At 41.8% G+C, this 24,658-nt stretch overlaps 6 protein-coding genes and 7 non-coding genes across 14 annotated transcripts; 10 read left to right on the top strand and 3 right to left on the bottom strand.

The window, feature by feature from the left end:
- Window positions 1-494: 494 nt before the first annotated feature.
- On the top strand, window positions 495-613 carry LOC115630834. The gene has a single exon (XR_003996132.1). It is a non-coding gene; the product is annotated as a 5S ribosomal RNA (ribosomal RNA).
- Window positions 614-1,127: 514 nt separating this feature from the next.
- Window positions 1,128-1,246, top strand: LOC115630823. The gene has a single exon (XR_003996121.1). It is a non-coding gene; the product is annotated as a 5S ribosomal RNA (ribosomal RNA).
- Window positions 1,247-1,607: 361 nt separating this feature from the next.
- On the top strand, window positions 1,608-1,726 carry LOC115630907. The gene has a single exon (XR_003996198.1). It is a non-coding gene; the product is annotated as a 5S ribosomal RNA (ribosomal RNA).
- Window positions 1,727-2,471: 745 nt separating this feature from the next.
- On the top strand, window positions 2,472-2,590 carry LOC115630896. The gene has a single exon (XR_003996187.1). It is a non-coding gene; the product is annotated as a 5S ribosomal RNA (ribosomal RNA).
- Window positions 2,591-3,104: 514 nt separating this feature from the next.
- Window positions 3,105-3,223, top strand: LOC115630884. Its single transcript, XR_003996176.1, has one exon. It is a non-coding gene; the product is annotated as a 5S ribosomal RNA (ribosomal RNA).
- A 512-nt stretch (window positions 3,224-3,735) lies between these two features.
- LOC115630872 lies at window positions 3,736-3,854 on the top strand. Its single transcript, XR_003996165.1, has one exon. It is a non-coding gene; the product is annotated as a 5S ribosomal RNA (ribosomal RNA).
- A 513-nt stretch (window positions 3,855-4,367) lies between these two features.
- Window positions 4,368-4,486, top strand: LOC115630816. The gene has a single exon (XR_003996115.1). It is a non-coding gene; the product is annotated as a 5S ribosomal RNA (ribosomal RNA).
- Window positions 4,487-5,295: 809 nt separating this feature from the next.
- Window positions 5,296-11,460, bottom strand: LOC115630529 (paramyosin). Of its 2 annotated transcripts, none has more exons than XM_030527132.1 (5): window positions 11,316-11,460; window positions 9,718-9,891; window positions 8,097-8,316; window positions 6,574-7,159; window positions 5,296-6,487 (listed from the first exon to the last, which is right to left on the bottom strand). In XM_030527132.1, exons 2-5 carry the CDS (start codon window positions 9,801-9,803, stop codon window positions 5,706-5,708), a joined length of 1,674 nt encoding a protein of 557 aa, XP_030382992.1. In that variant the 5' UTR covers window positions 9,804-9,891; window positions 11,316-11,460; the 3' UTR covers window positions 5,296-5,705. The 2 variants fall into 2 exon arrangements, with proteins under 2 accessions (XP_030382992.1, XP_030382994.1); XM_030527134.1 differs by having other exon boundaries at window positions 9,718-9,874.
- Window positions 11,461-12,070: 610 nt separating this feature from the next.
- LOC115630528 (integrator complex subunit 14) lies at window positions 12,071-14,064 on the top strand. Its single transcript, XM_030527131.1, has 2 exons — window positions 12,071-12,648; window positions 12,699-14,064. Exons 1-2 carry the CDS (start codon window positions 12,108-12,110, stop codon window positions 13,940-13,942), a joined length of 1,785 nt encoding a protein of 594 aa, XP_030382991.1. The 5' UTR covers window positions 12,071-12,107; the 3' UTR covers window positions 13,943-14,064.
- Window positions 13,939-17,867, bottom strand: LOC115630527. The gene is made up of 7 exons (XM_030527130.1): window positions 16,418-17,867; window positions 15,898-16,346; window positions 15,484-15,815; window positions 14,894-15,404; window positions 14,567-14,833; window positions 14,352-14,501; window positions 13,939-14,113 (listed from the first exon to the last, which is right to left on the bottom strand). Exons 1-7 carry the CDS (start codon window positions 17,820-17,822, stop codon window positions 13,982-13,984), a joined length of 3,246 nt encoding a protein of 1,081 aa, XP_030382990.1. The 5' UTR covers window positions 17,823-17,867; the 3' UTR covers window positions 13,939-13,981.
- Window positions 17,868-18,029: 162 nt separating this feature from the next.
- On the top strand, window positions 18,030-18,826 carry LOC115630424. The gene is made up of 2 exons (XM_030526962.1): window positions 18,030-18,488; window positions 18,542-18,826. The coding sequence occupies exons 1-2, from the start codon at window positions 18,144-18,146 to the stop codon at window positions 18,683-18,685; spliced, it is 489 nt and encodes a 162-aa protein (XP_030382822.1). The 5' UTR covers window positions 18,030-18,143; the 3' UTR covers window positions 18,686-18,826.
- LOC115630423 (phospholipase A-2-activating protein) lies at window positions 18,763-21,473 on the bottom strand. The gene is made up of 5 exons (XM_030526961.1): window positions 21,309-21,473; window positions 20,378-21,244; window positions 19,929-20,318; window positions 19,610-19,864; window positions 18,763-19,551 (listed from the first exon to the last, which is right to left on the bottom strand). The coding sequence occupies exons 1-5, from the start codon at window positions 21,461-21,463 to the stop codon at window positions 18,840-18,842; spliced, it is 2,379 nt and encodes a 792-aa protein (XP_030382821.1). The 5' UTR covers window positions 21,464-21,473; the 3' UTR covers window positions 18,763-18,839.
- Window positions 21,474-21,624: 151 nt separating this feature from the next.
- LOC115630601 (reticulon-4-interacting protein 1 homolog, mitochondrial) lies at window positions 21,625-23,856 on the top strand. Its single transcript, XM_030527221.1, has 3 exons — window positions 21,625-22,164; window positions 22,226-22,831; window positions 23,544-23,856. The coding sequence occupies exons 1-3, from the start codon at window positions 21,637-21,639 to the stop codon at window positions 23,646-23,648; spliced, it is 1,239 nt and encodes a 412-aa protein (XP_030383081.1). The 5' UTR covers window positions 21,625-21,636; the 3' UTR covers window positions 23,649-23,856.
- The last annotated feature ends 802 nt before the right edge of the window (window positions 23,857-24,658 follow it).

Genomic DNA, 24,658 nt, shown 5'->3' with positions numbered 1-24,658 from the left:
AATGACAACTTTTTGCCTTTTTGCCTTTTTGCATTGCCTCTTGCTGGTTGCTGCAACAAATTCGGGATACATATGCTTCGCAACACTTTGTTTAACTCTAAGCAGTGTTATATTTTGAGCATTTTGCTTTGATTTACTCCAAAGAACTAGTTGAAAATTAAACGGAAGTGTGTTAACACCCCTTCATAATCCATTGACTTAGGTATTCAACAAGAATTTACTTTGCAACAAATAATTTGTGAACAATTATTGGTTAAGATATGAAACAAAAAAGAAATTGCCCACAGCCGACGATTTATTTATACAAACAAATTAAAACAATTTTGAAGCAGATTTTAAATGAAAATCATGTACAGGGAATGAAATTAGCAAGCACTTGGGCGAAAGGACGTAAGCGTTGAGACAGAACTCAGCATATCTCAAGGATACTTTTGTTTTGAACTCAGTCGCAATGGAATGTCAGCATAAAACACGGTTTCCAACGCTCAGCATTCGCCAACGACCATACCACGCTGAATACATCGGTTCTCGTCTGATCACCGAAATTAAGCAGCGTCGGGCGCGGTTAGTACTTAGATGGGGGACCGCTTGGGAACACCGCGTGTTGTTGGCATCAGTCAATGACAACTTTTTGCCTTTTTTGCCTTTTTGCATTGCCTCTTGCTGGTTGCTGCAACAAATTCGGGATACATATGCTTCGCAACACTTTGTTTAACTCTAAGCAGTGTTATATTTTGAGCATTTTGCTTTACTGCGACAACTTGTATTCTCCAAAGAACTAGTTGAAAATTAAACGGAAGTGTGTTAACACCCCTTCATAATCCATTGACTTAGGTATTCAACAAGAATTTACTTTGCAACAAATTAATTTGTGAACAATTATTGGTTAAGATATGAAACAAAAAAGAAATTGCCCACAGCCGACGATTTATTTATACAAACAAATTAAAACAATTTTGAAGCAGATTTTAAATGAAAATCATGTACAGGGAATGAAATTAGTAAGCACTTGGGCGAAAGGACGTAAGCGTTGAGACAGAGCTCAGCATATCTCAAGGATACTTTTGTTTTGAACTCAGTGGCAATGGAATGTCAGCATAAAACACGGTTTCCAACGCTCAGCATTCGCCAACGACCATACCACGCTGAATACATCGGTTCTCGTCTGATCACCGAAATTAAGCAGCGTCGGGCGCGGTTAGTACTTAGATGGGGGACCGCTTGGGAACACCGCGTGTTGTTGGCATCAGTCAATGACAACTTTTTGCCTTTTTGCATTGCCTCTTGCTGGTTGCTGCAACAAATTCGGGATACATATGCTTCGCAACACTTTGTTTAACTCTAAGCAGTGTTATATTTTGTGCATTTTGCTTTGCTTTACTCCAAAGAACTAGTTGAAAATTAAACGGAAGTGTGTTAACACCCCTTCATAATCCATTGACTTAGGTATTCAACAAGAATTTACTTTGCAACAAATAATTTGTGAACTATTATTGGTTAAGATATGAAACAAAAAAGAAATGGCCCACAGATGACGATTTGGTTATAACAACAAACAGTGGCAATGGAATGTCAGCATAAAACACGGTTTCCAACGCTCAGCATTCGCCAACGACCATACCACGCTGAATACATCGGTTCTCGTCTGATCACCGAAATTAAGCAGCGTCGGGCGCGGTTAGTACTTAGATGGGGGACCGCTTGGGAACACCGCGTGTTGTTGGCATCAGTCAATGACAACTTTTTGCCTTTTTGCATTGCCTCTTGCTGGTTGCTGCAACAAATTCGGGATACATATGCTTCGCAACACTTTGTTTAACTCTAAGCAGTGTTATATTTTGAGCATTTTGCTTTGCTTTACTCCAAAGAACTAGTTGAAAATTAAACGGAAGTGTGTTAACACCCCTTCATAATCCATTGACTTAGGTATTCAACAAGAATTTACTTTGCAACAAATAATTTGTGAACAATCAGTCAATGACAACTTTTTGCCTTTTTGCCTTTTTGCATTGCCTCTTGCTGGTTGCTGCAACAAATTCGGGATACATATGCTTCGCAACACTTTGTTTAACTCTAAGCAGTGTTATATTTTGAGCATTTTGCTTTGATTTACTCCAAAGAACTAGTTGAAAATTAAACGGAAGTGTGTTAACACCCCTTCATAATCCATTGACTTAGGTATTCAACAAGAATTTACTTTGCAACAAATTAATTTGTGAACAATTATTGGTTAAGATATGAAACAAAAAAGAAATTGCCCACAGCCGACGATTTATTTATACAAACAAATTAAAACAATTTTGAAGCAGATTTTAAATGAAAATTATGTACAGTTAATGACATTAGTAAGCACTTGGGCGAAAGGACGTAAGCGTTGAGACAGAACTCAGCATATCTCAAGGATACTTTTGTTTTGAACTCAGTGGCAATGGAATGTCAGCATAAAACACGGTTTCCAACGCTCAGTATTCGCCAACGACCATACCACGCTGAATACATCGGTTCTCGTCTGATCACCGAAATTAAGCAGCGTCGGGCGCGGTTAGTACTTAGATGGGGGACCGCTTGGGAACACCGCGTGTTGTTGGCATCAGTCAATGACAACTTTTTGCCTTTTTTGCCTTTTTGCATTGCCTCTTGCTGGTTGCTGCAACAAATTCGGGATACATATGCTTCGCAACACTTTGTTTAACTCTAAGCAGTGTTATATTTTGAGCATTTTGCTTTACTGCGACAACTTGTATTCTCCAAAGAACTAGTTGAAAATTAAACGGAAGTGTGTTAACACCCCTTCATAATCCATTGACTTAGGTATTCAACAAGAATTTACTTTGCAACAAATTAATTTGTGAACAATTATTGGTTAAGATATGAAACAAAAAAGAAATTGCCCACAGCCGACGATTTATTTATACAAACAAATTAAAACAATTTTGAAGCAGATTTTAAATGAAAATCATGTACAGGGAATGAAATTAGTAAGCACTTGGGCGAAAGGACGTAAGCGTTGAGACAGAGCTCAGCATATCTCAAGGATACTTTTGTTTTGAACTCAGTGGCAATGGAATGTCAGCATAAAACACGGTTTCCAACGCTCAGCATTCGCCAACGACCATACCACGCTGAATACATCGGTTCTCGTCTGATCACCGAAATTAAGCAGCGTCGGGCGCGGTTAGTACTTAGATGGGGGACCGCTTGGGAACACCGCGTGTTGTTGGCATCAGTCAATGACAACTTTTTGCCTTTTTGCCTTTTTGCATTGCCTCTTGCTGGTTGCTGCAACAAATTCGGGATACATATGCTTCGCAACACTTTGTTTAACTCTAAGCAGTGTTATATTTTGAGCATTTTGCTTTACTGCGATAACTTTTATTCTCCAAAGAACTAGTTGAAAATTAAACGGAAGTGTGTTAACACCCCTTCATAATCCATTGACTTAGGTATTCAACAAGAATTTACTTTGCAACAAATTAATTTGTGAACAATTATTGGTTAAGATATGAAACAAAAAAGAAATGGCCCACAGCCGACGATTTGGTTATAACAACAAATTAAAACATTTTGAAGCAGATTTTAAATGAAAATCATGTACAGGGAATGAAATTAGTAAGCACTTGGGCGAAAGGACGTAAGCGTTGAGACAGAACTCAGCATATCTCAAGGATACTTTTGTTTTGAACTCAGTGGCAATGGAATGTCAGCATAAAACACGGTTTCCAACGCTCAGCATTCGCCAACGACCATACCACGCTGAATACATCGGTTCTCGTCTGATCACCGAAATTAAGCAGCGTCGGGCGCGGTTAGTACTTAGATGGGGGACCGCTTGGGAACACCGCGTGTTGTTGGCATCAGTCAATGACAACTTTTTGCCTTTTTTGCCTTTTTGCATTGCCTCTTGCTGGTTGCTGCAACAAATTCGGGATACATATGCTTCGCAACACTTTGTTTAACTCTAAGCAGTGTTATATTTTGAGCATTTTGCTTTACTGCGATAACTTTTATTCTCCAAAGAACTAGTTGAAAATTAAACGGAAGTGTGTTAACACCCCTTCATAATCCATTGACTTAGGTATTCAACAAGAATTTACTTTGCAACAAATTAATTTGTGAACAATTATTGGTTAAGATATGAAACAAAAAAGAAATGGCCCACAGCCGACGATTTGGTTATAACAACAAATTAAAACATTTTGAAGCAGATTTTAAATGAAAATCATGTACAGGGAATGAAATTAGTAAGCACTTGGGCGAAAGGACGTAAGCGTTGAGACAGAACTCAGCATATCTCAAGGATACTTTTGTTTTGAACTCAGTGGCAATGGAATGTCAGCATAAAACACGGTTTCCAACGCTCAGCATTCGCCAACGACCATACCACGCTGAATACATCGGTTCTCGTCTGATCACCGAAATTAAGCAGCGTCGGGCGCGGTTAGTACTTAGATGGGGGACCGCTTGGGAACACCGCGTGTTGTTGGCATCAGTCAATGACAACTTTTTGCCTTTTTGCATTGCCTCTTGCTGGTTGCTGCAACAAATTCGGGATACATATGCTTCGCAACACTTTGTTTAACTCTAAGCAGTGTTATATTTTGAGCATTTTGCTTTGCTTTACTCCAAAGAACTAGTTGAAAATTAAACGGAAGTATGTTAACATCATAATCCATTGATTTAGTTATTGAAAAATAATTTACTTTTCAATGTAATCAATTTATTCGTGATGAATTAATGCAGATAACACAGTCATCGGCAACCCTATGTGTCTAGCTGGTTGCTGCAACAAATTCGGAAAACATATCCCCCACCACACGTTATCCTTAATCAGTGTTATTATTGGAGCTTTTTGCTACAAAAAGAATCATGAAAATCTGTGCACACAGTCGAAAGTTCTTAGGTAACAAGCAAAACTACTTTTGAATAGAAAACATCATCCTTTGCAGAACCTAACCAAACTCTCATCAACATAGTCTTGAAGTACATAGTTTTCTATAAAAGAGGAATCATCGATTCGTCCCTTTGATTTTGCACATACTTAATGGAAATTTACGACTTATATGGTTTTCTCTTGGATGCTATTGTCAGAAGTGGACTAAATTGAAATGGGACCATTCGGGAAGCACCAGCTTTCAAATAGCAAAAGTATCATCAAAATCGATTCATCCAGTCAAATGATTTTAGGTCGGTTAAAGGATTCTGATAGGTGATAATAACTATTATAAAAATGCTATTTACGTTGTATGTGCTTAATAAACCAAGTTTTATTTCTATTCCAAGTGAAACAACATGGGGTCTGTGTATAAAAAGTTGTTCAAATTTAAAATAAACAGATTTCACAGATTTGCATGCAGAGGCATCCATGTTCAATCGAAAACATTCTTGGCTTAAATGCTACGGTTATCGTTAAGCTACATAAATGTACGAGTATATTAAAACATTTGCTGCCACATCTAACTAAATGACAGAAGAAAATAAGTAAAAGCAGCATACATTTTTCATTGAATTTCCGCATGTATGAATGTATTGATTTGTAGGTTTTATTATATGCCTAATAACTCAGAATTTAACCAACGTTTATTCTCTTAATTTTTCATTATCGTAGCAATTTTATGGTGATTAGTTCTGTTACACTTTTAATCTTAGTAGTAAGAAAAATCGAACACAGAAGATTATGGTTCTACCTACAGTAAATATTTAGATATTTATGGCTTGGGACCCTCAATGGCACGCTTGGACAGCAAACTTACATCGGTCTCGGTGTGATATTGATTCTTTTCAATATTGTGCGGTCCCGGTCCCGTAGGCATGCGTTCGTGCAAATCGCGAAAGGACTTGCGCAGATCCTCCAATGCGGTAGCCAGTCCGTCCTTGATATTTTTAAATTCACTGGACATTAGAGATAGCTTGCCTAGCAGGTAATTCAAATTCGAGTCCATGTCGATCATGTGCTTTTTAGTCTGCTCCACCTTGTCGCTCAGTGCGAGCATGGAGTGGGAAGTGCTGTTTATATATCCCTCGTGACCGGTTTGCATATTCCGCAGTAGCTCCGCACTGTCGCTAATGTCGCTGGACATAATCTCGATGTAATGCCACACCTGATCCAGGCTAGTGTTAAGATTGCGACCCACTTCCGTCTGCGTGTCCACAATGGACTGATTTAGTCCCTCAAAGCGCGACGCCAACAGACTGCTCAGATTAGCGAACTCTTGCTCCAAATGAAGAGTAATCTTCTGCACCACCTGAATCGTTCCAAACTCTACCTTCCGCTGAGTGTTTAGCAATTCATCAGAGTTGGTGAGCATAACGGTGTTAAAGTTGTCCAGAACCTTGAAGCCGTCGCCCAGTTTGCTGAAATTGGTGCTCAGTTCGCCGCTGAACTTATTAAGCACACCCACAGAATTCGCCACCTCCTGGGAGAGCTGCTTCACATCAGCCTGTATGTTGGCTTCAGTTTGCTGCAATCGCTCCGTCACCTTGGTGAGAGCTGTAAGAGATTATAGGGTTCAGCATGAGAAATGATTAGTTTAGGAAACAGGAAACAGGAAACAGTGTAATGAGATCTTAGCAAACCTGTTTGCTGCGCATCCTTTGCCTCGCTCTTGAGAGCCACCAGTGCATTAATGGTATCATTGTTCAGTTCTTGGATGTAGATTTTGTCCGTTTCGGTTAGCCCAGCAGCCGGTGCTGGCATTTGGGATTTCGCAATGCGAATCTCTTCGACGCCCTTGCTTAAGGTGTCGAGGCGTGTCATCAGCTCGCCCTCAAACAAAGAGTTATCAGGAGCTGCAGGAGAGGCGGTGGCAGCGGCGGCTACTACGGCAGAAGCGTGTTTCTGCAACTTCTCATCGATTTGGGTTAACAGTTGATCTGCCTTGGGTAAGCGCTCGATGCTTTGCTGCGTCTGCTCTGAGGTCGCCTTGCTGGTGTCCAGCAATTTGGCCACATTTGCCGAAAGCTGTTTGATTTCATTTAGTAGCTGCCTGTTGATTTCCTGCTGCTGTTCCACAAACTCATTGGACGTTGGAGCGTTGGAGGCTGCGGGTGCTCCCGCATTCGGTGGATGCTTCAAGCAATCGTCGTTCTCCCGCATCCATTTAAAAATGTGATCTACGGCTTGATTCACACTATCTGCCTGCCCATTGTATTTATCCTCTTGCTGCAAAGGAATGAAGAGTTGGGGAATGACTAATACAGGTGCATATATTCAATGATATACATAAGTAAGAGACTTAAGAGGCCTATGAATATACCATTAATGCAAACAATAATTATATGTACATCTGAATTCTTGAATAATTTTTAAATATGTTCGTCCTGCTTTTTAGTTTTGTCAGCTTCGATAATTCTCTTATTATCCCAGTATTTGAATTATCTATACGACATAGCATTTGCAGAACTAAGATACAGGCGCATAATGTTGCCACAACAATTTTTGTATTCTCTGCACCAGAAAAAAGCGTGTCATACCCTATGTTATAGATGCATATACTATACATATTATAGGTATAACGAGGACGGAATGCTAAAGACGAACGAGCTCAACTCTTAAATACCCTTTAACTACCACAAATATAAAATATTTTAAAAATTAATTTAAAAAATTAAATTAAATTATTTAATTAAATTAATTAAAAAATATTCAATAAATGGAGACATATGTTTATCTACCTTACATAAGGAAAAAACACAAACTCGTCCCCTCTCGGACTTAGGAGAATCTAGATACCAAATTTATACTAGCTCTTATACTTCCTGAAATCCTTGCGTTCATACAGGCGGACAGACAGGCAGACGGACGGATGGACAGTCGGACATGGCTATAACGACTCGTATTGTCATAATGATCAAGAATACATATACTTTGTGGGGTCTGCCACATCTCCTTCTGTGTGTTACATACATTCGCACAAAACTAGTATGTATAGCCCTTTACCCTTTGGGTCCAGGCTATAAAAACATACTTGACTTATCTTATTGTCTCACTTTCGTCAAACAATTTAGAGAAGAGAGTCCAAAAAATGTTAACATGTCTCTAAATATAGAATTGATAGAACATGTGTACCTATCCTTGGGGTCCCATTTTAGAAACCTACCTTCAATAGCATGGTCTCGATCTGACTAACTCGATCGTCCAGACGTGCGAATATGCCATTGAGTGGCTCCAGGCTCTTCTGCCCCTTCTGCAGCGATTGCATTGCCTTCTTCATAAGCTCGCCAAGTACACGCTCACGATGCTCATGGCGTTCCAGCTTGTTGTCCAATTGATTGTACGAATAGATCAGCGACTGGATAGTACCGCGTATTTCCTCATTGCTGCAACGAGAGGCACATTAGCAACCACCCCGACTTGAGTACGCTTAAAATAAAAATGCTCGGGCAGCTTCGCCCAGCTGCTCATTAATCATCATAGTAGCATGGAGGGACCACCATCGGCACTCACGACTGCGGGCCCCTTTATGGCCCTTGCATCTATAAATATTGAAGGCACTAAACATCATTCTGTCGCTTTACTCGACGCTCTACGGCGCCTGCTGTCATCATCAAATAGTACGTCCAACCTCTTGGCACATTCCCATTACATCACAATGCATCTCATGGCCTCTTCTTTCCAATGACTACTGATTCTCGGAAGCTACGTCCCTGGCTGCTCGACTGCCTGCCTCCTCCTAATGATGGCTATGCCGTCTCAGGGTCAGAAACCCTTTTAGTTCTCCCGCCCGCCTGTCTGCCCATCTGTCAGTTTGTTTGTGTTCAACGCGATCATGTTGATAGATATGCTGTGCCGCATTTACATACACGTTCATACATATGTACCATCCTACTATAAGTGCAATAGACAACACATGCGGCTCCGTTCCCATTTGCATTAAGTGTGCAGATAGATCCCCTCCCTCGCTGCCCAATAGTGCAATAGAGAACACATGCGGCTCCATCACAAAATCACCCCAACCCGTTCCCATTTGCATTAAGTGTGCAGATAGATCCCCTCCCTCTCTATTCATACCCAAAATAAACAAACAAACAGACAGGCTGCTTCTTTGAAGGCAAAAGTCATTAGTTTTGGCAGAGCTTCCCAAGGAACGGCTGAGAGGGGGAACTTGCTGAAGGCGTTGCCCTGGCATGTGGTGTGAAGTAGTTGGGGTTGGAGGAGCCGACTGTATTGCAGATTTCCGTAATGGCATTTCAAATTACAAAATGGAAAGAAGCATGAAATCAGAAGTTGCCATGTATTGAAATATTTCAAATACTAGATGGTTATGTACTTAGATCTATAGTATATAGAGACAAATACAAGTATAATAACTTTACTACAAAAGAAACAAATTCTCCAACTCTATAACCTAATTCAAAAAAAGATAAGCGACACCCCTGGGTAAATAAAAATGAGCCTAATGCTAAAGATTTTTATGTTGTTTACAGATACATCAAATATTTTGATTATGGAGCAATATTTAAGGACAAATTAGTAATCGGACAGTCCTTTAACTAAACAAAAACCTGCAGCAAACAGAACAGATCAACACGGATCATGGAATAATATTTATTTCGATCTGATTTTATTAATAAACAATTACCTTGCAAAAATATTTTTAATTTTGGCAGTAATTAAACAATTTTTTGAAAGTTTCCTAATCCATGAATTGTTCTCTTTTCAGTTTAAAGAAATTCATGAAATTTGCCCGTTTGGCGAAAGGTTGTTATTTTTATACTTACGTGACTAAAGATGCAGCAGCCGTCTCCCACAGACTTAAGCCAATTAGGCTGAAGAACAGAAAAACAATTTTATGCTGGAGCCCCATTCTCGTATTGTGCGTGTCTTCCGTCGATGTTTCCGCTGGTCTTCCGCTGACGACCCGTTTCTATGGAAATCCTAATAAAGTGCGTGATCTGTTCAATGAATTCAATTGCATTTTGAGCAAGGAGACGAAAAAATTGAAAATAAATTGATATATAATTAGAAACGGCGCCCTCCAATGAAAAGCGTACAAGCCAATGCCTCAGATATAAAATAGATATTCCGAAAAACCCATTTTATAGTTTTTGGAAAATTTTTTTTAAAACCTAGAATGTCCTTCAAGCTACAGGGTGCGCAATCTTTTATGTCGGTATGCAAACATTGAATATCCTTGAAAATAAACAACCGATTTTCATGTATGAGATATTTTTATTTAATTTGGTTCTGTACAATTTCTTGAACTGAGGTTTTCAACACACTCAAGTCAATCGGTTCACTAATGTCAAAGTTATTCAATATCTACATACCGACATATAAGATGGCGCACCCTGTACTTGTAGTTTGTATGTATAAGTTATAGTACTAATAATTCATCATTTTGAAAATATGAACATTACGAATTAGAAATATTGTAGGCATTAAAAAAGCACAAGATTCTTTTTGAGTCAAACCTACAATAGAGAAAGCTGATGGGAGGTAAAAGCTACCTTGAAATTCCTTTTTAAAGCCTTTAAACCTCTAATATACATACATACGAGTATTTGGCTTTTAGACTTTCTATGATAGCCCTACATTCCCAGATGTTCGACCAGCTGCCATTAGTGGTATTTCAAAACCGATTTTCTAAATTTATTGGAGATTTTGGACGTACAATTTTATTTGCCTATTTATGAGTTTTTATTTTTATTTGTTTACATATTACTGGCACGGATTGAATATTTGCTGCAAATGCAATGCAAATTGTTTATATTTCTAATTTAAATTATTTCAGTGAGGCGCGCACAGCATCGGAACCGATGCCAAATGTAAGCAATTGTTTAAACAATTAAGACGCCAATGGTTAATAAAACAATGCACCGCCAACGCCAATTGGTTCCTTGTTAGCGGATCATGTGAAAAACACAAATGCACAATATATACATTGCGTATATACATATGTATGTATGTATAGTATATACTTACATGCAAACTATTTATGTGCCTCGAAGCGATAAATAATGACGCAAATCTTTCATTTTGCGTGCGGCAGTTTGCTTTATGGAGCAGAATTGCATTGGAAATTGGGTCAGAAATATGCAAACCACTTTTGTATGGGCGCATGTAAATGTAATATTGTATTTGATGTGGTAGCGGCCTATTTTCATTTAAAAAACCGCTGCCTTTATTTTATTATGATTATAAAAAAAAGCACGAACAAAACAGAAATTGTATACATATCCTTATCGCAACGTTTACTAAGTGGGTCAAAAGGTTGATAAATTGCGATTTTCAAAATATATATTAAATAAAAATTCCACATTTTATAATGAAATTGAAAGCACCGAGTAAAAGATTTTTAAAATATCCAGGTACTTACTTGAGTTGTGACAACTTCAGCTAGCATGCGCTGCTCCCGAATTAAAAAAACTGCCGGAACAGTAAAAATACGATTTGTTAGCCTATTCTAACACACATACACATTTCTCACTGATAACACAGAACATAAATACGTCTTCACTGCCCGAGCAGTGCCTATTGAATGATACTAGCATGTGGCTGGCTAGCTTCCTCACAGTTTCAGACAATGAGAAGAGCGTGCGCGCTGATCGGCTTCCTCATATGTTTTTCATTAAGAAAATTGAAAGAGCGTGTGCATGTCAAGTGGGAGCGGTTAGGAGCATTGATGGCTGTGAAGTGAGATTCCCGCATCTTTGTTGACGCAGCATTAATTGCGGCGCGACCGTAAAAGGCGCAATCGAATCAAAAGTAAATTAATTTTAATACAAAACTATTAAAGTGCATTTTAATTACTTATGAGGGCCAGGGTCATATCTGCAGTGCAATATTTTAGCGGCGGAAATCAAGCCAATTAAATAGGCAATTACGACACTTCATTTATAACATTTATTCAAAAAATATACGATACTACGGCGCCACCAGTCTTATAACGTTGACCAGCACTGTATTCACATAGATACAATGTATGTGTGTAATAAAATATTCAAAAATTCAATTGCGGCCTTTACGTATTGTGACGTTATCCAACACCTATGCATGTTATTCGCAGCGAATGGCAACTGTAAAGCGAAAACAGAGTTTTTTGTTTTGATCATAATATTTGTTGACGATTTTATGAAAAGACCCTAAAAAAGGTAAAGAAACATACAAAATGCCCACCATCATCGCAGTGGATGCATCACTATCGATGATGCGTCCAGTGCCAGGACGTAGCGATCACACCTACCACTCATTGGCATTAAAGGGCGTTGGAAACCTGCTAGACAATTTGGCTGCTGCCGGCAAGCTGGAGCACTTGGCGCTGGTTGCATTTACCACCGTTACCGAACTTAAAGTGGATTTTACGCGGGATTACGATCAGATACGCCAAGCCGTCAAGAAGATCGAGGCTGTGGACAAGGCATGCCTAATAACAATGTTAAAAACAGCTGTAAACATAATGCAGGCGTGGGGAGCCCAGAACGTCTTACAACTGGTTGTGTTCACAGATTGTGGCCTGGGCTTTGGCAGCACTTCGATCAGCGCATTCCTGGAGACGTATATTGGCAGGGAATCAGAGCCGGAATATGCGTGGTTAAAGACGCTAGCCACGTACAAAATTAACTTTATTTGCCTGGGCGTGCACAGCGATGCTTATTTTACGAACGGTCTTGCTTTGTACCAACAGCTTTTGGACGCCGCGCAACTGAAAGGTGAGCTTGCCAATCAGACATATTAACTTATGCTAATTGCTTTCATGTAGGCCAACTGTTTATGACGAAGCCGGTGAAAGCCGAAGGCGGTGATGGTGGGGCTGGCGGGCAAAATGCGGGTGGAGCCACCTCACATGTTAGCCACAAAAGCGAGCTAGGACGCACAGCGGTGTTTGAGTTGGTGGAGCGGCTGTGTGAAAGCAGCTACAAGCTCACCGAAGTTAAACTAAAATGCGGCAGTTACTTTCGCTTAGAGAGCAGCGTGATGCTCTGGCCACCAGTTCTGCCCTACGAACAGCCAGCGGTTTATGACGGTGATCCCATTATCCGCACCATAGATCAGCGCATTGACGTTTGTGGGTATTTGGCTCTCTCAGACATTGGATCGCCTGCTTCGCTAAGTCGTCATTGGGTGCTGCCAAAAGTGGAACGAACTGCCAGTCGAAGATCCAGCGGCATGGCTGCCGCTTCAAAGCCAGCCAAGCTCACACTTGACGTAACAAATCCTAACTACGAGTTTGAAAAACTGGAACAGGATGTGCGTGATTTTTATCTGAAAGATCCAAAGGATGCTGAGGAAAGCGGCGATGATGCTGATGTCACTGTGGTGAGCAAACACAGTACTCTCCCTTTGTCGGAGCAGCAGAAGGAGACGCTGTGCGTGCTTTTGCATGGCGCTTTGAAAATGGAAAACATGGCAGCCCTCGTTCTTTTAGGCGAGAAGTGGTATGGGTTTATATATGCGTTTACAGATGCCAAAAAGAAATCCAATCTCATGTTGAATGTATTGCCCCCGGGCACTAATGTCATACCATGGTTGGGAGATATCGAAATGCTGGGATTTGCCGAAGATATCAGTCCAGGCGAAACTGCAAGCTTCCCAGTACGCGCCGAGCGTCGATCGTACTCCCAGAGCAGTGTGGTGTGGATACGACAGGCAAGTCTACAGTCCGACGTACAAAAAGTGCTGCGGCACGCCAAGAAAATGCCGGACAAAACACAGCATTTCTATAAGGAATTAAATCGTATAAGACGCGCTGCACTCGCGCTTGGATTTGTGGAGCTGTTAGAGGCTCTAGCCATGCTATTGGAAAAGGAGTGTGCCCAGTTAACGCTTAACGGTGCCAACACAGAGTGCACTCTGCAGCTGCAACATGCCGCCACAGAGCTCCGCAAGACTTCGAATCGAGACATCAAATCCACAATTGTACCACTCCAGAAAGTTGGCGGTACAGTGGATGCCGGTGCCGCAACCGCAGCCACTGCCGCCACCCCCGCAGCATACTTATATTAGGTGCAAATGTATAGTTTGTATTTAACATAGCAACAATTTTTAAATGCCAAAATCCATTTTACCCATAAATTCATCTTCATTGCCATCATCGTCCACCAATAAACTGATGTCAGAGAACTTGATTTTATTGAGCTCGTCGTAAATGCTGTCGGCAATGGCCATTTCTGGGTACTAGAAACAAATTTAAAATCTTAATTCAATGCGGCTTGATATACTTATAGTTAGTAAGCCTCAGCTTATTGAGAAATATTTCGATTTTTTTAACTTATTTATGTTGATTTTTCTGTGAGAAATGCGTGAAAGCATTGGCTTTAAAGAACTATTGAAAGTTTCGTATTTGTAAATGGGAACCACTTACAATTTAAATTATTAAAAATAACAATATCAAATGGTGTTTATTAAAATTTACCTGCTTAGCCATCTTCCAACAATCCAGCGCACGTTTTGTTTTGTTCAAACGCAGATTAATGACAGCCAAGTAGCCCCAAACATCGGGCACAAAGTATTCCGCATGAGTGCAGTTAGCCAGGTACTCAATGGCATCCTCTAGCTGATTCATCTGTAAATCAACACTCAAAGGACAATTAGTGTTGTTAAAAAGGGATTCAATTCAGACGAACGCACATAGTAGAGGGAGCGCCCCATGCCATAATTGGCCGAAAACTGCTTCTCCCATCCGTCCAGCCCTAGGCACATAGCAAAGGCCTTTTTTGCCAGCGGGTAATCGCCTCGATTGAAGCTTAACTGACCCAAGCGGGAAAGGCTCAAATAGAAATTTAATAGTATATCCGGTTCGGTAATACTGAGCAGTTGCTTGTATTGGTTGATGGCTTCATCGTATCGCCCGCGCGCATATTCCACGCTGCCATTAATGTGGGCCAAGTAGTAGCGCTGGGGTTGTTACAGATTTATTTTCCAAATTCCAAAAAAAATTTTAGAGGTATTGCTCACCAACATCTTGCCCCGAATGCTGTTGTCTGTGGGAAAAGTGCGAACCTTGAAGGTATTGTCTATGTGGCCTTGCAACATCTTTAGCGTTGTGGTGACCAAATATGCCTCCACCGCGGGACAATCGTTGGCTACTTCGGCGAACACAACTTCAGCAAAACCGTAGGCCCCCAAACGTGCAAATAGCTTGAAGATCTTATAAAACTTTATTGCACGCGGCGTCTTTAGCTCGCAATCGATGGGCATGTAGAGCTCGAAGAAGGAGCGCGGAGCAAGGGACATATTCTTGCGCGGTATATCATAGAGATTTTCGTATTTCCAACGGGTGTATTCCATGCCCGGCATATATTGGTTATTCTTGTAGTAGCAGTAGAGCAGAATCCAAGCGTCTTGATCCAACGAGTTCTTGGTAGTGAAGATCCGTAACTGCTCTATCAGATTAGCATATGCCTCGCCAGCCAACTCCTCTGATTCCATTTCCATCTGGTAGTCGATGTATAGCTTTAGCAAAGAGCTGCAGGTTGTGTGAAGAAATTAATTAGCTCTAGGATTATAATAATGAAATTGTTTAAATTCCTACTATCAGTACTTACGCAAAATAATCGCCTTCCCATTCGTTATCCTTGGCCTGCACCAAATATTTGGAGGCACTCTCAAAATTTAAGGTTTCCACATCATTTAGGAATAAATAAAACTCAAAGATCATCTTATTGGTACTGTTCACTTTAAGCTCTTCGAATGCCAACTGGGCCATGTCGGTGTCGCCGACAATCTGCATGAAACGATATTCCTCCAGCATGCGTATTAGGCGCACCTGTTCCGCCTCATAATTTACGATGCAGTTGCTCAAACTCTCCCTGCCACAGGCCATCAGCAAGTCGTACATGCGTTGCACGAGCTCTTTGTACATGTGCGTCAACATTTCCTGCAAATGAAAATTGTCCAATTTTATTACATACACATACCGTAGTATATGAATTATGGGTTCTTATGGGACTTTCACCTACACGGAACTCAATATTGGTTTTGGTGCGCATGCGCACATTGAAATCGGCACCGCAGATCTTTAGGAGCAAATTAATGAGATTTCCGAGCTGGCAGCAGAAATAGTCGCGGCGCTGGGTTATGTCGTGAATGTCGCGCTTTACAATTGTGGCAATAATGTCTGAGATAAGATCGTCAAAAGCGCGATATAACTCTTTAGCAATATCCCGATCGTCCTCCTCTTTCAGAAACTCAATGTCAAAACAGCGTCGTAGCTTGGCGTACTTCATTTCGCTCTCGTTAAACACATCCAAGGGCTCATTATACTTTGCTATCGGCTGGAAAAAGCATATCTTGATGATGGTGAACATAGGATACGTCAGAGACGGTAGCAATGATGGTCCACGAGACTTTTGCTTTGATGAGCGACTGACAACAGGTGTTAATACGGTAGCAAAACGGACAGAATTCACTAATTGTATGGATGGGATGGGGATGATGGGAAGAATGGATGAAGCAAACAAAGTACGGCAAGCAGCTTACCGTTGGGATAGCCAAAGACACTCAAATTAATGGTACCCTCATAGATAATCGTCTGGGGCGACTCATTGTATACTTGAACAAGCAGCTCAAAGTGGTTATGCACCACAGCTGCCTCAAGGATGGCTCGCATTTCGCTGTCTATCACATATCGGTGCAGTGAATTGTTGACCAGTGCCAGATCCAGCACAGGATCAATATCAGGAATTTTAAAATCAACGTTCTCCGTGTACAGCAAATGATTGAAGAGACGGGGCAGTTTAATGCGTGAACCCGTGTCCATCTGATTGAAGCTAAAGGTGTCGGTCAGATTGCAATCGCGCTTAATAGTCTCCCACACGACATTGGTGCTCTGGTCACTGATAATGTTTGAGGTGAAGCCGTAGTAATTGCAAAATGGCACTACCTTATAGCTCCCATTCTCGTCGGGCTGTGTGGATCGAAATGACAGACATATGCCCAAACTTGCGGCGCGATCATGCATATCCATGGGCGCATTATAAATGGACTCCAAGGTAATGAAAGCCAGGTTCGTGAAAGTGAACTTCTTAAGCATAGGCAGTATGGAGTACATGTGCCAAATGGTGGTAGTGGTAATTTTCTCAGCGGTTAACGACTCTAGCTTGTACTGATACTGAGGATACAACAATACATCCATGTTGCTGATGAAGCGCTTGCGGTGGAACAGTTTTAACAGATCACAGTGCCCACGTGAAATTAGTTCGAGACGCTCATTTACAAATGGTGCTAGTTCCCCTTCGCCACCTTCGTCGTCGACTGCCTCTTTTAAGACTGCGGAGGTGGACATGGAGACTTCTGTTAACAGTTCCTTTATAATTCCAGGTTCCATTGCGGATGAAATCGTTTCTCTTGTCTGTGGTTCAGCACTTTTTCGATCCACGGAATCGCCAATTTCAGAGGGTACTTCTCGCTTAAACTTTGTTGAAGGCTCTATTTTCATATCCGCAATGGTCTTCAGTTCACCTTTGCGATGGCGAGGAATCCGTTGGTAGAGCGTTATGATTAACGGATTGTCGCTGAAAGTGTTCATATCATCAATGCTATCCTGCAAGATTCCCAATGCAAAAACTGGTTTCTTCATATCAAACTCATTTTGGTAAATAATGGTTTCAGTGGTGTAGCGTTCCTGCATTTTTTGTAAAGTATTCTTAGACTGATACAGATGCATCTCCAATGAATATGGCGTTTCTGGCAGCTTTATAACCTCGTTCAGTTGTATGTAGAGAAAAACACGTTGAGCCGCTTTCCTTGGGGTTGTCGACAACGATAGTGCTAATGTAGAAATCTGGGCACGGCTCGCGAGGGATCGTTTTCTAATACGGCGCGTAGTACGCTTGAGGGTTGCGCGACGTCCATTGCTGGCTGTGCTAGCAGAAATGGTATCCATTTATTTAACGTTATTTTTTTTAAGTTTAGGCAAATTTAACGGCTATTTGGATTGGAACCGTGTTGTGTGACATTAAAAGCACCGTTGCTTTTTTATTTAAAATGTACTCACTGACCAGACGGTGCTGTTATGTACAAAAAAGTAAAGGAACCTTTATTACTTGGCGATTTTATTCTTAAACAAATTTAATTTCAAATTCCAATTATATTATTACAATTTATCGATATGCAGTGTGAGCTAACGTTAAGGTGCTGCCAGTGTTTGGAAGGACAGAACTTAACAACGACAAAGAAATTATAGCTCCAGCGTTTATTGTGCGTTATGGGTGGTCCAGAATTGCCTACAGATCCTGTTGAGGATCACCTACACACACCAACTATAGAACATCCACAAATTGTGCAAGAAAGTGATGGGGATGAGAGCGATAATTCAGAAGTCTACGACGGCTACCAACCGCTGGCAATGGACGAGGACGGTGGTGCAATTGCCCAGCAGGAGCCAGAGTCCTCTGCTGAGAATATTGATTTGACCACAGCGCCCGTGAGTTATGGTGACCCGAACATTCCGCCTATTGAGAGCGCTGACGCTGAAATCGAAAGACAAGTGTGGAATGAACCACGGCCTCAAGAGTTGCAAATTGAACTGGACAAGACGCGGACGGAACAGGTTCGTGTTTACCTAATCATTATTATCAATAAATATAATCATTTATTTATAAGATTCTAAGCGCGATGTCAAAGATTACGCTGCCGAATGTGACGGTGCCAGATTGGGCTGTGGGCGTGCCTGAGGAGCGCTGGAAGCACGAGCTATTAGAGCGGATACAAAATCGGAGGCAGACGGGCGACAACAACAATATCTGAGAAAGCATCTGGGACGCAGCAGGTTTAATCCCAAGTGCATATATGTAAATATCCATAAATTAAGTAGCGATTAAGAGTATGTGTGTATGCATATTTAATCAAGTTATCATAATGCAGTCCAATATACAATTTAGGATGAGAGTTTTGATCGGTTTTAAAATGACGCCAACAGGGCCTGTCCCAAAATGTTCACCTTCGCGAAGTTCTCACTCTGTGGCGTGTTTGTGAGGTCACGCAATTTATCCATCACATAGTCCACAGAAACAACCTGTGCAATAGTCTCCTGTCCACAGGGTGTGGTCGTTAAATTACCAATCGATTGCATGGAGCGGTAGCAGGCCTCCAGATCGCTGGCCCACTTTAACAGTTCTACAATGCCGGTAGTGACCACATGACACACAGCTGGCTTTGTCACACCCAGTGTCTGTGATATGGTGGCATTAAGGTAAAATGTGGCTACTGCTATCTGAAGGTTGACACTGCCTGCACGAATACCCATTACAAGATCGATGATTTCTGGCAATTGCGTCTCAATTTGCTGCCGCCCTGTATTGTGCGTTAACACATTAGCAAGGCAGCGCAATACCATTAATTGGTTGGCGGCTGCACCGCTCAATTGTGGCAGTATAATTTTCATTATATTATGTCCATTTTGAAGCATGCTGAATATGGCCTCATGACGCACGGCCAAACGTAGAATGTCTAGAACTGGGAAAAGCATGTTGCTAGGCCATTTAAGCAGCAGCACTAGTGCTTCCAGAGCTTCTAAGTTCACTTCAGGCGTTGGCTCCGCCAGCTTAACAACTGTGTTCAACACTTCATCACTGACCTTTCCATCAGAGATCGACAATTTGTTGTTGAATTCTCTGCAATGTTAAAGCTTTAGCAGAAATTTGTTATGTCTCATCTTTGATTTGTACTCACTTCATTTTTTCCAGCACCTTTGCAGCGTCGCAAGTGTCGAAGGTGCGATAGCTATTGACGGGAAAGGGTTTGTCATTGCCACGCACAAAGCTAACATTAACGCGGGACTGTGCGGCGCTGTTGCCGCCATCACTGGCTCTCGTAGAATAGCTAGAAGACCCTGTGAATGGATCAACATTGGCGCCGCTCTGCACAGTCGTGTTGCTCGAACCGGGCACATAGCGAGAGCCCCCAGTAAATGGATCCTGGTAGCCGCTACAAAGAACATTTAAGCTGTTAAGCATATTATGTAGAGTCCGGAATACGATGGGTATACAACCTTGATGTTGAGGTTGCAACAATCGTGGAACCTTCGGAGTTCTTCACTATGAAATTGGCGACTTGATCAAGATACGCTTGTGGTAAACCATTACGATGTATAAACGACTGGGCAACATGCCAGGGGTCTTCACCGCGATTGTATGGCAGTTTAATTGGTGGCTCTGTATCAGATATGTCGACGTCAAACACAAAGTCGTACTCCTTACCCTCGAACAGTTTCTTGCCAGATGATGTCTGTGTGCCCCCAGATGCCCCGACTATATCCCCCACTAAATTCCATTGCCCCAGTTCCCAGCTATAGCATTTCACAGCACCATCCGGTTGCCGAATCATTTTTGTTTGACCTTCTCGTGTGCCATTCGTGAGTAGAGCTTCAGGGCCAGGAAGCCTATGTAAGAAAGTGAATCTTAAATACAGTAATACAATATGATTGGCATGACAGCTTACTCAGTCTTTTTAATACCACCGATTTCCTGATTCATGTCAGCCGCGCGTGCACTCACTGCCAATGTAAAGGCTTTTCTCACGCCCTCGCTTGCTTGCCGTTCCGGCACTTGGCTGAAAACTCGAATGACACCATCGCTGCAACCCGTAACAATATCGCCATTAGTCAAGCATGTTACTGACCACACCGAAATGGCTGGATGCAAAATTGGCGCTCCCAATTGTTGCCCAGTGATCACATTCCACATGCGTAGCGAGCTATCTTCTCCGCAGGAGACAACAACATGCTCACTCAACGCTATATTTGCAGCCATACCGTAAATATAGTTGGTGTGGCCACTTAGCTGACGCACGCATTCACCATCGTCGTTCCAATACCGTATGACAGCGTCGTTGCCGCACGATAGGAGCATATTGCCGGGCAGGGATAGAAGGCCACGCACACAGTCTGTGTGTCCTTTTAACAGTCGTAGTTTCTCGCCCTTCTCGTTCCAATAGTATATTGACTTGTCGGCACCACCAGTGACGTATTTCTGTTGCGTTACCAGTGTGGCAACTGCCCAAACCGCCGCCTCGTGACCCTTCAGCTCTACAGACGAGACATTGCCCGACTCATCGACGCTCCAGACGCGCGCTGTCATGTCCCAGCTACCACTGATTAGACTGCGCGGCTTAAGGGCAGCGGCTAGCGTACACACGGTCGATCCATGGCCCTTCAGTGTCAAAATTGGTACGTAGCCATCTTTCTTGTAAATGCAAATTGTGGCGTCGTTGCTGGCTGTGCATATCCATTGCTCGGCGGGTAGAAAGCAGATGTACGATATAAAATTCTTGTGATCTTGCATTGTCAGGCTTTCCACGTACTCGTTGCTGCAAGTGTCAGTGGGCAAGAGTAATAAACACGGCATGCGAATTTTTTTAAAGGAACACTCACCCTATCGGCTTCCAAAGCTTGACGCTCTTGTCTCTTGAGCCAGAAAGTATCGCTTGACCTTCAGCAGAGCTGGGACCGGCAGCTACGGTGCGCACGTCCATGCTGTGGCCCAGGAGCTCACAACTAAGCGCATAATTGTCAAGTGTGGGTTCCATTGTCGCACTGACTTTGCTGTTTTTCACCAAGTTTACAAGATATTGCGCTAGAGATGTGTTTTATGTTTTGCTTTTTTGCACTGAAAAATGTAGTGTTGAACAGCGCCAGATATAATACTAAACACAGCTGTTTTATTTTTGTTTATTTACGTGAGAGTGTCCGTGCGCTGATAATGAAAGCCACCAGCGTTTGCAAAATGAGGCCCATTAATTGGTTAGGAACGCTTTTGCGCTCCCCTCGAAGCAGTGGACGCTATGTCGGATCTAGAACAACAACAACAGCAGCAACAGGTGTACAGCGGACGCCGCCGCCGCCACCAAAAGCATCGACAAAGATGCGCGGCTGGCAATTACACTGCTATGGCGATATTGACGAGCTGCAGCTTTCGGAGAAGCTAAGGATGCCACAAATTCGCAGCTCCAACGATTGCTTGGTGCGTGTGCGCACGACCACAATTAATCCAATTGATTTGGCAATGCTAAGAGGCTATGGAGCAACAGTGCTCAATACAATACGCTGTCAACCAGGCGAGGGCATCGAATTTCCCCTTACGCTGGGTCGTGAGTTCTGCGGAGAGCTGGTGCAGAAGGGCATGGGAGTGAATAGCGAGAAATTAGCGCTGGGGCAGAGGGTCTGGGGTGTAGTACCCTTGCAAATCTCTGGCTCTCATGCGGACTACGTTGTCGTGCCATCATATTGCGTGAGTAACAATGATAATGTTCTCAAAATAATGTTTCAACAAATTTTCCCTATCCATTCAGCTGGCGCCGGCCCCCACGGAGCTTGATGACAGCGAGGCTGCTAGCGTGCTCTACGCTGGTCTAACTGCCTGGTCTGGCTTGTACATAACAGGGCGTCTTGGTGGCTTGTGCGGCGCCACCACATCCTCTGGCGGCGGTGCAAATAAACGCGTTTTGGTTTTTGGCGGCTCGGGTGGTGTAGGAACGTTGGCTATACAGATGCTTAAGTCACAAGGTGTACAAGTTCTGGCCACCTGCAGTGAGAATGCTGTTGAAATGGTGCGCTGTCTTGGAGCCGACCATGTAGTGGACTATAACAATCCAGCCGATATGGATACTCTCTGCAACTATGCACCCTACGACATCGTTTTAGATTGCGCCGGCCAGGGGAGTCAGCAGGCGGCGCAATTAAAGTTTGACTTTCGACAGTACATAACCTTCTCTTCACCGCTGTTGGCCAACATTGATAAGCAAGGCTTAGGCCTGGGCTTGTTAAAAAATGTAGCTGATTTATTAGAGAGCAATGCTAAGGCAATTACACAACGTGGCGGCTTGGTTAAATGGGGATTCTTTGCACCGGCATCACATGGCATTGAGTTTTTACAGAGTCTGGTGCAGCATAAAAAGGTAAGTGTAACATTTATACAAGTAACAAACGATTTTGCAGAAATAATGGAAAATGGAACGAGTAAAACGTTAAAATCGCGACAGACCGACTCTTAGTCCTTATGAACCGATTTAAATGGGACTTTTAAAAGACACATCGATTCCAAATTCGGTTACGATTTCGTAATAAATCGTAATTTTAAAAAATGCTTTCAAAACAGCAATTCAACCGATCAATGCTACGCCAGCATTTTGTATATAATATATGTTTTGTAATGAACTTGATCCGATCTGAGCAACAGATTTTACGGTTCAACAGTTCTTGGTGCTCAGTACGGACTGGCGATCATTTATATATCAATTCGTATTGGGATTGTGATAATAAATAGGGCCTAACAAGCTGCCTTATGCCTCTACATACATTAGACTTTCTAATATACCTTTTCACTTGACATGTCGGTACCTATCACACAATCAATCAATTCAAAAATAAAAACTTATCCATTCCACCAACCCTAACTTGGAATGTACTTTTTGTTCTGATAAATTAGAAATTATTAAACGATAAAAAAAAATATGTTGGTACCAAGAACGCGTCTTGTTAAATCAATTTTAACTATTTATTAGAGATTTTGAAAACTGCAATAATTTATTTTCTATTTTTTTTTTGTGTTAGTTGTACTGTGTTACTATTTGAAATTTGTTCATTTTGTTATTTTCTCCTGCTTTTCAGCTCATACCCCTCATCGACAGCAGCTTTGAGTTCGCCGAGCTACCCAAGGCATTTGAGCGCCTAAAATGCGGACATCTGCGTGGCAAAGTTGTGGTAAAGCTATGAGCATTACCATGCGACTGATTCTTTGTGATTATTTATTGCAATATTAAATTGCTAATGCACAGCAACTTTTGACCGGTGCTTGTGACGTTAGTGTTTTTGTTTCCTATGCAGCGACGTCATAGCGTCAACGACTCAGCAATTTGCACAATTCTTTATATTAAGCAAAAATAGAAAAAGAAAATATCAATAAATAAGCTGCGGAAACTCACCTTTAATTCACCGCTAAATGCTTTAAACTATTAAGCTGCGGTTATCAGCATCTGTTATCAACTTTTGTTCAAGGGCAACTGGTCGTATGCGCTATATGTAAGGGCGCCTCTTACTCATTCATCGAAGGGCTGCTCTGCGCTATTCAAGAACAATTTTGCAAAAACAAACAAATAATTGACCCGAAATGTTATTGTTATGAAATTTTTTTTACGCTTTTGGGACTCTGCACTTCCGAACACACACACCATACAGATTCTCAGTTGAGTATTTGAACATACTTATGTACATAGTACATATATAGTTTGTATATGTATTTAGGTATTAGGTAATAATATTATTCTTATACTCTAGCGGCGTGCGCGGCACACGATCTTTGTTTTGTAAACTTTCGAGCGTCTCGCCAGGCAGCCAGCCAACCCTCTTATCAATAGAAGTCAGGGCATGCCATCGCCGTGCCGCATTTTGAAATGAGACGTGTTCGTGGTAATGGAAATCACACAATTCTCATGGGCGAATAATGGTGCAAAGCTTAGCCAGTACATTTCCAATCTAGGTTGTCGTGGCTGTCCTTGCATTATCAACAACATGACTGTATAACTTTTTAAACTATACGGCTCTTAATAAAAACTTTAAAGACAATAGTTTTAAAATGAATTGCAAAAATTTCCGTCGGGAATAAACCTAAGCAGCAACAACAACTGCCGCACAGGGCATGGACAGAGATTACATTTATGGCTATCAATTGTTTGTTGTTGAGCTATAACGATGGAATTTAACAGGACAGATTCCTCAGATTGTTT

This window comes from Scaptodrosophila lebanonensis, unplaced genomic scaffold, assembly GCF_003285725.1.
Source record: "Scaptodrosophila lebanonensis strain 11010-0011.00,11010-0021.00 unplaced genomic scaffold, SlebRS2 tig00001410-arrow-pilon, whole genome shotgun sequence".
Taxonomy (NCBI): Eukaryota; Metazoa; Arthropoda; class Insecta; order Diptera; family Drosophilidae; genus Scaptodrosophila; species Scaptodrosophila lebanonensis.
This window is presented reverse-complemented; position numbering and strand designations above follow the sequence as displayed.